The 16,436-nt window shown below is 41.1% G+C and overlaps 1 protein-coding gene across 3 annotated transcripts in view; it reads left to right on the forward strand.

The window, feature by feature from the left end:
* The first annotated feature begins 3,152 nt into the window (after positions 1–3,152).
* Positions 3,153–16,436, forward strand: part of LOC140134834 (protein Hook homolog 3) — a 56,408-nt gene continuing 43,124 nt past the window's right edge. For all 3 annotated transcript variants that reach the window (XM_072155544.1, XM_072155555.1, XM_072155564.1), the window contains exons 1-3: positions 3,153–3,519; positions 13,378–13,463; positions 16,119–16,191. In XM_072155544.1, coding sequence (XP_072011645.1) covers positions 3,463–3,519; positions 13,378–13,463; positions 16,119–16,191 — 216 coding nt within the window. In that variant the 5' untranslated portion in view covers positions 3,153–3,462. The remainder of the gene's footprint in view (positions 3,520–13,377; positions 13,464–16,118; positions 16,192–16,436) is intronic.

Consider the following 16,436-nt stretch of genomic DNA (forward strand, 5'->3'; position numbering starts at 1 on the left):
CTCCATACAGAGTGCCGGAGGCGTCACGCGCGCATGGCGGCGTGCAGCGCCGAAGCTACCTCGGAGAGGTAAATCAAAATGAAGTGGTAGGTTTCCTTTAAACTATTTTATATTGTTTCCTTATAAAGAATGGCTGGACCATTATACAACCTCTTTACCTCTTGTTTCACCCCCTAATTCTCATAGACTGTAAGCTCTTGCGAGCAGGGCCCTAACTCCTATTGTTTGAATGTTTGTACTCTGTAGTGTATCATTATATTTGTATATTTCCCCTATGATTTATAAAGCGCTTTGATTATTATTATTAAAAAATGTTATTATTATATATTACAGTCAGGGCCTCCAATACCTATTCTACTCCCCTGCAAGTGATAGCATTGGTACCTGATGAGGCTGCTAGAGTACGATCTCTGATGTAACACAGTGGTCAATGGCACTAAACTTTCCCAGAAACGGGTCACTGATGCGCGGCAGAGGGATTATGTATTTATGCTGCTGTGTGTCTTGTTCCTGTTAGCCCACTGTAGCGGGGAAAAGAGAGGAAGAGGATGCAGGAGCTTCAGGACAATATATAATAAGGGGGCCATTGCAGGCTATATATAATAGCCAAACAATAAGAGTAGTAGTACTGTACAATGCCCATATATACAGGATAGAAGTAGCAATACTGTCCATGCCTATATATACAGGGTAGGAGAGGTAGTAGTATGCTGTACCCATATATACAGGATAGGAGTAGTAGTAGTGTAATGTATCCATATATAGAGGATAGGAAAAGTACTCTGCTGTGAACATATATACAGGATAGGAGTAGTAGTACTGTGCTGTGCCCATATATACAGGATCGTAGTATAAGCAGTGTAGTGTGCCCATATATACAAGATAGATATAGTACTGTGCTGTGCCCATAAATACAGGCAGTCCCCTACTTAAGAACACCCAACTTACAGACGACCTCTGGATGTTGGTAATTTACTGTACTTTAACTTTAGGCTAAAATAAACATCTATAACATATAAATTGTCACAAATTATCGCAGGTGTCTGCAGGGAAGCTTTATTGTTAATCCTGGTTCTTATGACAAATCAACATTTTTAAAACTTAATTGTCACAGAGGCCAGAAAAATTCTGGCTGGAGGTACAATTATAAACTATACAGTTCCGACTGGCATACAAATTCAACTTAAGATCAAAGCTACAGACCCCATCTTGTACTTTACTGCCTGTACAAGATAGGAGTAGTAGTAGTGTAGTTTACCAATATATACAGGATAGGAGTAGTACTGTGTTGTGTCCATATATATATAGAATAGGAGTATAAAATTTATTAGGACTTTTATATAAAATATTTGATAAGAGGGGCACTAAATATAAGAAGAACAACTGAGGAGAGCATTATATAAAACATAATTAATAAGTAGGAAAACTGTATTAAAATAATTAGACTGTATAGTTAAAATTATGTAATTAATTAAAAGGAATGATGTCCAATTAAATTTATTAGATGTCTAGTATTATTTACCTATAGTGTGTGTTGTAATACACTGAGGAGTTGCAGTGTAATATTTGACATATGGAGAGGGCACAGTATGGTTTTATTACGGGGTATATTTGATATTTGTGTGGGGGGGGGGAAGCAGTGTGTTCAGTTGTGTTGTGATGGGTAAATATTATTTAGGAGCACAGAGTGGGACATTGTTATCCAGGTGACATTATACTGTGGAGACTGATATTTTTAGTTGCACAGTGTGGAGATGTGCTGCACAAAGCTGAAGCTGATATCTGGTGGAAAATTTTTCAGTGATAAGTGAAAACAGGGACAAGTTGTTGCGCAATTCAGCACCCAAAGGAGAAGATGTGTGACATGTGAGTTACTGAATCCCACTTCTAGCCTGCCCAGACAGGCGGAGCGCGTGGGGACTGTTTCCTGCCCCTTCTATCCCCAAGCTGGAGAATCTAGACATTGAGGTAAATTGTGACTTTCTATAGACTATATGCCTGTTGCTCACTTTGGTCTTTCATTTCTACTTATGTCCATTTTAACTTCAGCCTCAATGACCTATATCTCCATTTACCTACTATATCCCTAGCAGATTTATCTACCATTTGTGATAGTGGGGCATGTGCAGCACAGAATTGTGCTTTTTAAATGTTTTTAAATGTATTTGTCTTCTATAACTAAATAAAATTGTTATTTTGCATTGAAAAATTTCATAGACATCCGCTTTTCTTCTTTAATTCAAGCTATTGTACTGGGTGTCTTACAGTTTGATAGACCCAACTACCCTGTTTCCCCGAAAATAAGACAGTGTCTTATATTAAATTTTGCTCCTAAAGAGGCACTAGGTCTTATTTTCAGGGGATGTCTTATTTTTCCATGAACAAGAATTTACATTTATCGTTGAACAAAAAAAATCAACTTCTCTTACATCCTTATAACTCTCCAAACTCTGAATTTCCTGCTGTATTTCTTTTGGCTCCATTTCTATTAGAATCATTGCCCCCAATCTCTCATATTTAGTAAAAATTATTTCCGGAAATGACCCTTCTTATCCTTCATATCCCCATGTCACAACCTTCTGCAACATCTAAAAGATTTCCTAATACTAGTGTATGACGTGGGGGGAGTCGCTGCAATGGCGGCTGCTAGGTCTTATTTTCAGGGGAGGCCTTATATTTCTAAGCCTCAACAAACTTGTACTAGGTCTTACTTTCGGGGGATGTCTTATTTTGGGGGAAACAGGGTATATAAATATTGTTCAATGAATCCCACTTCTAGTGTCAGTGCCCAGTCTAATGTATGTGGTGTTAATTGTTCTTATTGTAAGTTAGTGCTGAGCAATTATACTTTATATCCCTAACCACAGCCTGGCCTCCCCAATAGTAATACCCTGGCATAAAAACTATTGCAGCCACTGTGAACTCCTGTGAGATAGGGAATATTTCTGGGTAGCAGTAGGGTGGGCCCCAGGCACCCTGATTACAGCACAGGGAATACATACGTATACAGGTATTGTATAACCCCAGGAGCTGGGGCAGTGCAGCCACCTCAGCACTCTCCTGGGAGGGGCTGCCCGGTCACATCTGTCCCGCTATCCTCCCCTCCACACAGCAGCTGTATGACGGGAGAGCCGGGCCTGCTGCTGCCGCTGCTGTGATTGTGCGCAGTGAGCGCTGGGTGTCAGCTGTGCATCACCCACACTGCGAGCAGGGGGAAGAGGAGGAGACCGACCACCCATCCCCCAGCCAGAGCGCCAGGGCCCGGAGCAGGGGGACACCACCGGAACCCTCCAAGCATAGCCAGACAAGGAGCGGCCGCCGGACAGCAGCGCCATACACCGCACATACCGCTATCCGCTGCCGGTGTGTCACTACTACCCAGTACCGCAGCCTCCATTCACACAGTACATGTGATCGGACATAACCGCTCTACGGGACCTCTGTCAGCGGATTGGAAGGAGGATGTTAAACGTGGAGAGCCTGGACCGGGTGGATCTCTGTGAGAGTCTGTTGACGTGGGTGAGTGTGCGAGCTCTGCCCCTTCCCCCATCACTGCTGGAGCCCGGCTATATTCCACCCTCTATTACTCCATAGTACAGGCCAGAAATATACACAGTAATAGGGTTGCAGTGTGACTGAAGAGGCCATTTTTGGTATCCTAAAAGTACGTCTGTGGCCAGTTATATTGTTATATCTGAGACAGTAGGGTGTACTTACCAAATGTATGTGGATTTGGATCAGAAGCCTAAATGGAACCTGTCAGCAGGTATGGGGCCATGTCTTATCACAATGGGATTTAGTGCCCCAAACCTGATAGTGTCATAACCATTCGTTTCTTATGTCCTGAGAAATGCAGAACTTGCTTGAGTCACCTCTTATTGTGTGGAATACAGAAGAGCTGTACCCCCACATATCCATCTTCTAGAGGTGATAGAAGCCAGCAGGTTTTGATGTTACCTGCTTCAGGTTTCTAAACCCAAGCTACCTGACGGTATTTGGGGGCTTAGCGACCCTTACCTTGGGTTCCTGTAAGTCAGATAACTATAGTGTCCTGTATCCACGGCCAGGCCACTAGAACCACAGGGTTTCTTATATTTGACTGTTCAGACAAGATAGATTTATGTTGGAGGATAAATATTTGGGGTTTTATGTTGGGGGTCTGTTGTTGCCATAATTGTTATATTAGCTTTATTATTATTGCAAGCAGATGCCTTTATGACCACCTGAACTAGTAATGTACTAAGGACCTGTGGTGCTGCTAGGTCCAGCTATGAGCCCTGCAGTCAGGATGCCAATTTAGCTGTGTAAAGTCTGTATACGCACACGTTATCTGAAAGCCTTTATATGAGCATAGAGGGATTTATCTGACCCCGATTAGTTTAATATGATCCCAAAAATGTATTCTAATGTATACACAAAGCCAACAGTCCTGATTTCTCATAATATTTTACCAGAATAGCTGTGGGGTCTACATCACATGTAAATCCAATATTATAATTTACTACCTTGTGTAGGAACATCCTAACAATACAACTGGTCAGTGATTGTTCTGAGTATTTTACCAGATTAGCTCTGGGGGTCTAAATCCAATTTATAGTATCTACAGATTGCCAGCTCTTCAGCCAGGATCGTGTGCAGTCAGTGAAGGGTCACATGAGGTCATCCTTTGATCTATAATTTGTCCTTGCCTTTTTAGTGTCTGTTCTTTGTGTGCGCAGGAATCAAGGTGGTTCTTTTGCATACAATAATGGGCACACTGGTCCTGGTCATCTGGTTGTCATGTAAATATTGTTCTGGTCCCATCAGTGTACCAGTGTTCATGTGACTGTATGCACCATGTGATGAAGGACGTCAGCTTGTCAGCTTTGTCACAGCCTCTTTGTCTGATTTGGAGCAGTCTGGATCTGTCTCCCATTATTACATCATCATATCATGAATATTTGCCCTGGAGCTTTTCTTACCATTCATTCATGGGAGACATAGCCGGTTACTGCTGTGCACAGATGGAGCAGAGCTGAATGTGCCTGAGATACAATGTATAGTGATCATACTGTCAGTCCCATGTAAGGTGAATTAAGGCCTTTTATTCAGAATGATGAACAATATAGCATATCCCAGGCCAATTACTTTACTTCTATTTACATGGGGCGATTATTACAACTGTATATAACCAAATCCATTTTGCGTCTTTAATACTGCCCACCTCAGAAAGCCCACACACCTGCATTGCCAAAGATCTTATCATATCACATGTGAAAACCTGTATAATGTTTTTATATTCCCCACTGGCAAAATGGGGTTCTGGTGTGTGTGTGTGGGGGGGAGCTTCTGGTTTCATCATAAATTCTATAAATCTTGGGTTACATATCTTGGGTTACATATTCAAACAAAATAAGACATTACAGGAAATAATGGTCCAATAGTAATGTGGATCCTGTTTGCAAGAGCTAACAATATACAAAGACGCCAGCTCCCAATTATTTGATTTGGCTGACATGTCCATGAGACAGGGGATATCAATATGATTGGTGGTCGGCTATCTGCTGTGACCCCCACCGATCACGAGAATGGAAGTCTTGTTCTCATTAATTGAAGGAGAGGTAGGTTAAGCATCTGACCTGCCGCTCCATTTAATACTATGGGATCATCAGATATTGCATAGCACAGTACTTGGATATCTTTAGCACTTCCATTCACTATAATATTGGCAGAGATAAACAAGCACTTTGCTCAGCAATTTATGGCAAATCCCATAGACGGTGAATGGAGTGCCAAGAGGCATGATCAACCCGTCACATTAATTGGTGAGAACAGGAGCCCCTTCCTTGAAATCACTTGGGTCTGAACAGTTGGACCTTCAGCGATCAGATAGTTCTCTTATCCAGTGGATAGGTGATAACTGTTAATCCTGGTAAAACCCCTTTATTGTAATCTTCAACACAAAGCTACAATGATAGACTGAATTCCTTCTTTCAACTGTATTGGTTGCCTCAGGGGGCTGATATGATTGAAAGATGTGGAAGAACAGGTAGCAATAAGTTACTGTTTTAAATGCCATGTTGGCAAATAAGTGGATTTTGGTTGTAGTTTGGGCTCTCGGTTTCTAAAAGGTTCCCCATCACTGACCTACCTGAAAAAACATTGTCCCTCCCCCCGCCCCCAAAATAATGCCCTCTTGATTTTAAAATTTCCAGCATTTCTTAGTTAGCAGTTTACTTGAAAACTCCCTGTGTTCTCATTCGGTGGCAGAAAACCTGCGTGTACCTAGTTCACCTAGCTGAAAGTCAGCTGGCAGTGTGACCTTGTCATTTGACTGCAATGAATAATGGATCCGGCTCTTTGTAAATGGAGCACTGAATATATTGGAGGGAGCTGTCACTACCCAATTCTGTAAGGTTGATGTTAAATGGGACACAACTGTGAGAAACTGTACAGCATTTCAGTGCGTAGTCATATAGCAGGAACTGGCTTTCACAGTGTAGAAAAGAAGATCCGTCCTGCTACCCATATGTCATGGAAAACATAGAAAAGAGAATTAAATGTAAAAGCCATGCCAGCTCACTAAGATCGGGAATGGAATTTACAGCTGGGAGGAGAACTATTAACTAAGGGCCAGTGAATTGGCTTTGTATAAAAGAATAGTGTAGTAGTAAACCATGCACAAGTTGTAGCCTTATTTAAGCAAGTGTAAATCTGCTTTCTGCCACCCCTCACCACTAAAAGTTGAGGGATCTCTATCTGTCCATGAGCAATTGCCCTGCCATATTAAATATGATAGCGCTATATAAATAAAGATTATTATTAAGCTAAACTGAATCACAAAGGGAAATATTGTTTAGGTATGGAATCGGATAAGTGGAGGTGGTGAAACTACAGCACTGGCAACAGAGGTGGGCCCGGGGACTGTCACCCCAGCACAGAAAGGCATTCTGCAGTCTCAGAATGCCTTACGTGTAGGACCTGCAACACGTCCTTGGCTGCCCAAGACTAAAGGAGGAATGGACTGGGCAGGATTATCATTGAAGCTTTAATGAGCCCCAAGAAAACTGGTATACAAACCCTGATAAATCTTCTCCTTAATATAGAGTTGATAAATGGATGTGAGTACAATATTAGGGCTTATTCACACGAGCGTAATGGGGACCGATATGAAGCCTGCACCATTTGTGGCTGCTTATCATTGATATCTATGGTGCCCGGTCACCATGCCACCAAGTCTAAAATGCCTTCTGACACATTACTGAAATGTTTTAGACCATTTTTTGGCAGTTTTCTGACTCCTCTGTCAAAGGGAGTGTGGTCTCATGCAAATTAGCCCCAGTATTTAGCCTGCCGACACCCACCCCCGGTATATAGCAGGCTGGCCCACTCCACCCGCTGGTATATGAACACCTTTCCGACAACCCTCCTCCGCAGGTCGTCTTCTTGCTTCAGGTGCTCCGGCTCCTCTGACTCCATCTTCAAGTCCCCACGCGACTGGCACACACGATGACATCAACCGCTTGCCGATGTCATTGTGCGCCGCCATCATCGCACACGGACCCCAAGAGGAGCCTAAACACCCGAAGCAAGAAGAGGACCTGCGAGGGGCGTCGGAAAGGTGAGTACAGTGTTTATCTTTTTTTATAGACTTGAGTATAAGCCGAGTTAGGTTTTTTCAGCACAATATTTGCACAATTTTTGTGCACTTTTGCAACTGTTCTCTCTCCTGCAAAATCCCATCCATATTTCATTTTAAAAAAACTACTTTCCCTAGCAACTTATATTAACCTCTTGGTGCTCAGTGTCCGATATATTGGACGCAGCGCTGATGCTGGTTCAGCTCAAGATCTGAGCCGAACCGGCATCGGGACACATGGGTGCCGGCTATAACTAATAGCCGACACCCCAGTGTAACACCTATGGTCGGGGTTGGCTCCGATTGCGGGTTTTTAACCCGCAGTCAGTTTTTATCATAGATCCAAAATCCTGTGTGTGCACAGACCCTTACATAGCAACTTATTTTGAACATTTGCATGCACTCCATGCAAGATGTAAAAAAAAAAAAAAAAAAACTCCATAAAACTTGAGGAATAGTTTTGCGGATATGAATCCTGAGTGATGCATATGTTATATGGCCATGTACATTTGTCCGACTGTCTTTCTACCTTCTAATGACTGGGATCTCCTTGCTCTGCATATGAAGTTTGCTGCTCATGTGTATAGTTCTGTGTTCCAGTACAAATAAAATAAGAAATGGCAATAAGCTCAGCTTCTAGGCAGTTATTTTTCCATTTAATGCCACTACACTATTTTTCTTGATTTGTTTTCCAGGAAGCCAAACCTTTTGGTCATTGTTTAGTGCTACAAGCCTCAAGTATTGGCAGCCATTCTGAGAGGAAACGATAACACAGAGTTCACCTAATCTTAATATACAGACTATGGCATCAGGAAAGATCTATTAAATGTGTTTTCTGGACCCGCCAGTACTAGAATATGAGGTATTAGGAAACTGGTCTTTCTGTGTGGCATCCACAGGCACGTTTTAGCATTGTAGGCTCACTTAGTCTTGTTCTTTTCTTTTGGAAAAGATGCCCTTATATATTTTTTTGGGCGTCACTATTTTTTTTCTTTTTTGTAATATTAATGAAGTATTTTAAAAGGGCTTAGAATATTTGGTATTTGCTTCTCCGTGCCCAACATTGCAAATGGTGTCCGGTTCTGCTTGCACCTCTTGACGCACAGTAACCCCACACAGCTAGGGGTTGCCAGATTGGGCTTCTCCTGGGAATTTCCTGTGTTCGTTAGACAGTAGAGATTAGAAGGCTCATGGTATTTTCTAAAATGAAGCAGTGAGGGGAGTCCCATTCTATATTACACTTTTAAGTTATTGAAATAAAAAAACTTTAAATAAAACCTACCGTTTGATTTGATGCATTATGGAGCAAACATACCTTGAAAAAGCTGTAGCTGCACTGATGCAGAATTGTATCTTGGTTAATCTTTGTGCTGAGTAGTTTTGCTGATAAAACTAGATGTTATTAAAAAAAATGTTCCTGTGTGAAGATAATTTCTCATAAATGTAGTCATATGGTCCCATAGAAACGAGATAGCTTCCTCAGATACGGCCACCTCTGCCTGCGAGATTGCACAAATAAACAAAAAGGTTTTGTGTATGCACTGTCCAGGAGTTACTGCAAGCCCCACAGACTTCCTGTGGTAATGGACACTGAATCCAGGTGGTCAGGCAGGACTCTATAGCGCAAGTCTGGCCACCGCTGCCAGAGTGTGACGTGGTCGTATCCGAGGAAGCCATCTCGTTTCTAAGGGACAACATGGTTACATTTATGAGAAATTATCTTCACACAGGAACATTTTTTTTTAATAACACTTAATTGAAGAAATGTTTACATATGGAAGATTAGTGAAACTGAATGTGAATGCCCAGACGAGAATATCCCTTTAAGCTTCCTGGCTTCTGTGGCTGGCTCAGTGCTTCTACTAGCACATTACGTATTCACTGGTTCACAGGAAGATGTAATCCCTGGGTTGTGCCTTAAAGGGGTTATCCGGTTGTAAAAAATTACTTAGGGACGGGCTAGGACGAGCTATTTAAAAATAATAAACAGGTACTTACCTCCTCCGGCGCTGTTGATGTCCCGCGCCGCAGTCCGTCTCATCTGTGCGCCGGTTTGTTTACAAGGGTGCACAGGGAGCTTCCTATCGGCTGGAAGCTCCCATCAGACACCACCTTTCAGCGCTTACAACGCTGAGGGATAGGGACGGATGGAGCAGCCGGCCAAATCGTCGGCCGGAAGCTCCCTGTGCGCGGCTTCTGTGCCCCTCTAATCAATGGGACCGCGGTGTGGGACATCGGCGGCGCCACAGGAGGTAAGTACCGTTTATTATTTTTAAATAGCCCGGCCCTAAGTAAATTTTTATAACCGGATAACCCCTTTAAGGCACAATAATTAATTGCTGCACCATCCCCCAGCTGCTGTGTATGAGTGATCCAGCTCAGGTTGATAAGTTCTACCTGACTAAACTCCATGTCTAAGCTCCTTGTGTAATGTGTTTATATAGGTAACCAGCCTGACTCAACTTTTCCAAGGTCCTGAATGTTATAATTCTTTTTTTTTTCAACCACTCGGCTCAGGGATGAAACCTGTACAACATGTCCTGCAGGAAAAAAGCAATCAACCAGCTCCATAGCCAAATGCACAAATTATAGATTTTTCCCCACGTTAGGGTTTTATTTGGCAAATTTAGTAACACGTAAGAAAAAATATTCATGTCTGGTATCCCCGTAATCGTAACGACCCATAGAATAAAGATAACATGATGATTAGGGGAACACGGAAAAAAAAATAAAAAAGTAAAAAATCCAGTACAGAATTGATGCTTTTCTATTCCTGAAATTTTCAACAATAGGAGATACCAACCCCAAAATGGTAACACTGGAAAAAGCATCTCATCCTGCAAAAAATAATAACCATCACATGGCCCAATAACAAAAAGTTAAAATCCTGGCAGGGAGCTCCTTCTCTCCTGCGCCTCGCTGTGCATCCGTAAAACAAGTAACTGCCACATGTGGCTCTGTACTCGGGAGAAATTGCATAACAAATTGGGTTTTATCTTTTTTATCTTTTGGAAATGTGTAAATTTTAGGGCTAAATGAAGGTATATCCAACTAAATTTCACCTCCACTTTGATTAAATTAATCAATAATCATTAATCTTGAACATAACTCCCTGTCTATTTTTTTTTTGTATATTTATGCTCCTGCTCCCACTCCCCTCTATGGAGAGGGGAGTGGGAGCAGGAGGCTCCTGAAGAGAGACATGATATAACAATCTCCCTTGAGAGAATTTTATCACATCCCAGGGCCAGTGGTTTCAACTCTAGATGCTCAATCCTGGGATCGGTATCTCGGGTCAGCAACAAGCCTCCTCTCACTCTCCTCTCCATAACATTGATTGATGAACAGATCTTCTGTGTAAGCAGTGAAAGGGAAGAACAAGGGAACAAATTTAGGAAATGAACATTTCTTTTTTATATATACGGTATATATAAATTTTTTTGTTTTTGAAAGTTTTCAAATAAGGACACTAAGGCCACTGGGATGTGCAGGACCTAAGACCAGTAATGAAACTGGCACATAAACGGACATATACAAGACACACAACAGAAGGGAGAGAAGGAGAAAATGGAGGGGCAGAGAGCCACATCCCTTACTGCAAGTAGGCCCGATTAGCCTGTTAGCCATTCAGTGGAACTATGTTTTCTGTAATTTATCTTGATGATATTGAAGAAGATTTCTTATTCCTACAGTATATTGCAAAGTTTCATGTTTAACAAGTACTTACAATTTATGAAAATAAATTAAAACTTAGTTTTAAGTGCTTGAAATGGTTGATGGATCTGATATCCCTTGTATACAGTCCATGACAGCAGCCAGCTAAATTTTATCAGTAATGAAAAGAAGCCATAGTACTCATGTTTGGTAAGTTTTGCTGTAGCATCAGTTAGTGAGCCGGCCTTTTGGAAGGTAGATGGCATCAATCTTGGCATGGCATGTACTGGCATCCGACCAGCTGATGAGTGTCCCAGATATTTAGTAGCTGGCAGATTACATGAGTGACGTCCTTGTGAAGTTTCACAGTGAGGGGCAGCCAGTACACTTGAACTTAAACTCATAGTAAGGGACTTGAAATACATTCATCCTGTTGTATGTGGGGGAGTATATTAGGATTATTGGTTTACCTGTGAGCAGTACAATCTCCATAAAGTGAAGGTATGGATTCTTTCTTGCTAATTGAATTGTGGTCTCTAAGGCTCCTTCTACACTCACGAGTGTGATGCGATGAACTCTCATCACACTCGCAATGCGTGCTGCTCGGATCACACGGCCAGAACACTGCAAACCGGAACTGAACTCAGCATGTCAGCTCAGTTCTGGTTTGCGTTAGGGCCGTGCGATCTCTGCAGCATGCGTTGCGAATGTGATGCGAGTGTAGAAGGGACCTAACTGTTTTGCCACAAATGTGAAACAATCCTTTTGGCAGATAAAGTGTATAATCTGCTACTGAGCAAAAGCTTTTGGGCCACAAAGTGGAAAATCAGAAAGTGACACCACTCACATGTAATACTGGGGCACATTTACTAAGGGCTCTGCCCTGCACTTTCATCGGACTGTGCACCTTCTTTTAGGCTAAAAGGCTTGCACAGGTATTTAAGAAGTGTCTGTACAGGTATTGTGACGTACGTGACCCTTTTGTGGTGCGTAAGCCTCCATGCGACACGAATTAGGAGAGTGTCATTGGCCGGGCCGAGTGCTGTATTTAACTTACAAGTTGTATTGCACGTCCTATGTTAAAGGTGCACCACAAAAAAGATGGTGAACTCTGTCGGGCCAGTGCGGAGAAGCGACAGATTCGTGATTTCTGGCGCACAATCTTGGTGAATGGCCGCACACGTCATTATACACGTAAATTGCACTTTAAGTGCATTTTCCCTATTTCTAAGTAAATGTTTTGCCTTAGAGCAGTGGTTCTCAACCTTTTTAATGCTGTGACCCCGCAATACAGTTCCTCATGTTGCGGTGACCCCAAACCATGTACGAAAATATTGTATTTGTGCCACAAAATGCTATGAAATCGTGGCTCCGATGGCTTTAGGCGACCCCTGTGTTTTGGTCATTCGACCCCCACCGGGGTCGCGACCCACAGGTTGAGAACCACTGCCTTAGAGGAAATGGGTCACTATGTTTCACCTTCTCAAACCACTGTAATGGGTGTGTAGCTGAAAAGGTGCTGATTCAGAATATGTCATTTGTATTTCAGTATTTGTTGGAATTTCCAGGTAGTCAGACAGCAAACTGCTGATACTCTATAGATGGAGTGCATCTAAATAGAAGAGAGAGTTCTATTTCTAAATGGCCATGTGATGCTCTTAGACATCATGGGATTGAGAGAAGAGCGAGAGAAAGAGAAAGCAGGGAACATCTAAAAATCAGTTTGGAGGTTTTTTGTTTTAAGCATAGTAAAAAATCTGTAGCATGTTTTATTGTTTTTGAAGATGTAATGTATTTATTCCAATGGAGGTTTTTTATTTTGCGAGTGGATTTCACAGCGTTTTTCTATGCAACATGCATCAAAGGGTTCTGTCTGAGCTTGTGTTTCTGCTACATTGTGCAGTTTCATTAAAAAACTCAGTTTTTCAGGGGCTGAGGAAAGCCTCATGATGCATTCGAAGAAGCTATTTGTGAACATGTTTAATGTGTTACATTTTACTTTTTGAAATTTAAGTTTCTATTTTTTTTAAAATTTAAAACAACAGTATACTTTTTTCTTAACAATTTCTAAACTGGGACTTATATTGTGTATATATTTTTTTTAGATACAGACATTTCACGTAGATGCACCATGTAAAACCGTTGAAGACCTAACCAGTGGGGTGGCAATGGCTATGGTCCTCCAGAAAATGTAAGTAGACTCTTTGATGTATATATATATATCTGTAAGACTTTTTAGGGGTTTTGTAGCCGAAGGCTATTGATGTCCTGTCCAAATAGCTGATCAGTGTGTAAGTGGGACCCAGCTCCCATATTGAACATTTCTTTTACACTACTGGTGGAGCCAGAAGGAGTTTCCATATTGTAAAAGTGCTTGTTACCCTAATTTTGTCCGATGAGCACTTCCATAGTGGAAGCATTCATTGGTACAACTACACCAAAATGGTCACTTGATGCCACAACTCCACAGACCTGCTGATGAAATAGTTTTCTCTCCTTTAACCCCTTCCGACCGCTGGACCTAATAGTACTGCACAGGCCGAGGTAACTTCCCGACTGGGAGCTAGTGCCAGAAGCTGCAGGTCTTGGCCGTATTATCGGAATTCTTCTGATCGCTGGTGTTAACCACTTAAGGGGCTTCTGATATGGATTGGTCCTCTGTAGTCAGAGGCCTTGTCCCAGGGCCCCAATGTAACACATTGAGCATGCACAGTGTGGTACAATTTTATTAAAACAATTAATAAAGCTTTAATAAAATAAATCTATAACAATCTGTACAATAAATCAGAAACATGTAAAAAAAAATGTAATCAACTCTCTTCAATAAAAAGTGATCAAAAAAAGTTGTGTGCCAAAATGGTACCACTGAAAAGAACACCTCATCATGCAAAAAATAAGCCCCTAATTATCTTTGTCCACCTGAAAAATAATAAAGTTATGTCTCTGAAAAGATTGCGATACTAAATTAGAGATTTTCTTTATCAGTTTTTCTTCTGTACAATTATTAAAATATATTTTTGAAAAAACTAAATACTATATATACTCGAGTATAAGCCAAGTTTTTCAGCACAAATATTGGCTTATACTCGAGTGTAAAAAATTACACTTGGTGCTCACTCCCGGCATCCTCTTTTCTCCCGATTTGTCTCCAACGCTCAGCGTTGCTGGCAATGCGGGCAGAGGCACGTCTATGCTCTCTCTTTGCATGCACGCACTGGAGGCGAGTACTAAGCGTATTATTTTATCATGATGTGGTCTCTGCTGGAGATTTTTTTGTAAAGGCATCTTCTAGACATCTTTTTAAAGGGGGGCTCTTCTGGACATTTTGTTGATGAGGGGAGGCTGCTGATGGACATTTTTTTTATTAAAGAGTAGTTGCGGAATTTCCAACCCTAGGCTTATACTCGAGTCAATACGTTTTCCCAGTTTTTTGTGGGAAAATTAGGTACCTCGGCTTATTCTCTTGTATATATGGTAAATGATGTATCACCATAATCGTAGTTATCCATAGAATAAAGATAACATATTATTTTTATATCATGGTAAACAGCCCATAAAAATCTGAAACCAGAATTGCTCGAGGAAAGTTCTCAGCAGCACAAAAAAAATGGCGGGGGCAATCTACCAGGGCCAGGGAAACGGATCCTCCAAAATATGTACAATGTTAAAAGCAGCACTCCAACGCAGGTAGATGTAAGATGAAAAGGTGGTGTCTTTATTCCATAGTGACTACTGGCGACATTTCGGCTCAATATGAGCCTTTCCAAAAAAACAGAATTATTTTCTTTTCCTCCATACATTAAAGCGTTAATAAAATCATCAATACGCTAAAGACCCACTAAAATGAAGTATTTGTAATGTGCAGAAAATAATCCCCTATATGTCAAAATTGCCCAAAAAAATTAAGATTGTAAAGTCTTTACAAAGTGACAATGCAAATCTGCTCACATTGGCGCAGCTTCCCTTCAATGCCCTGGTGTGTGCCCACATATGGGGTATTGTTATACTCTGGACAAATTGTATATCAAACTTTGTGGAGAGTTTTGGTATTTTATCCACTGAGAATGTGTTCATTTTTTACCTTCAAAATTGCACTCATTTTTGTTTTAACCCCCTGTAAAACAATTAACAAACTTTTATAAAAATTGTTTAACATATGTTGAGGGGTGTAGTTTCTAAAATATTGTAATTTATGGGGTTTTACTATTTTTTTGGCCTCTCAAAATGACTTGAAATCTGAGCAGATCCCTCAAAAGTATGATTTTGCTTTTTTAATGAAAATGTGAAAAATCGCATGGATGTATGAAAAACAATATCAACATAAAGCATACATTTGGTATATGTTAATTTGAAAATTTAGAATTTCTAAAATCAAGAATCATAAATAAACCCAAAACATATTGCCCAAATTTATTTGACCGACATGAAGTACAATTTCAAAATCACCTGGATATTTTAGAGTTTCAAAGCTATAACCACTTACAGTGACACGTGTCAGGAAGGTGCAAATTGACCAAGGGGTTAAAATATACTTTTATCCCTTGGAGATGGCACTCCTTATGTTACAATCAGAAATCAGGGCTTTGTTATTGCCGTATCACACTGAAAGTAAGGCAGCTCTCCCCTCACCAGCTCTCGCGGTACGGTAATCACACGGTGTGCTCACTGTACTGCACCCAGGTGCCATAGGTGTCTTGTGTGAATGTGGCCAAAATGTGATTGCTGAATTCACTATGGCACATTGGTCACATGAAATCCAACTGTTTAGTATAATGGCAAAAGTGACTGTGTAACACTAGGCTTATAACTTTTTTTGGAATGTGATGGTTTATTTTGTCTTTTCCAGTGACCCTTCATACTTCGATGAGAACTGGTTAAACAGGATAAAAACGGATGTGGGAGACAATTGGAGGCTCAAGGTACACACGGCTCTTTGGAGAATGTTGTTTCCACTTTGTGTGCACTTGTCTTGCCTCTCTCCTGTTTACCAGCGATGACAGGGTGACATTACACATACAATATTTCTTAACTTGTTCCTGGAAAATGTAACATGGCAGTGTGCTGGTATTTTGAGGCTTGAAAGTTTTAAATAACTTTACAGTTTTTATTTTGCTTGGTAACTTGGTGATATCATGCACCCACCATACTGGCTGTGGTCACTTTA

The sequence above is a fragment of the Engystomops pustulosus genome, chromosome 1 (assembly GCF_040894005.1).
Source record: "Engystomops pustulosus chromosome 1, aEngPut4.maternal, whole genome shotgun sequence".
Taxonomy (NCBI): Eukaryota; Metazoa; Chordata; class Amphibia; order Anura; family Leptodactylidae; genus Engystomops; species Engystomops pustulosus.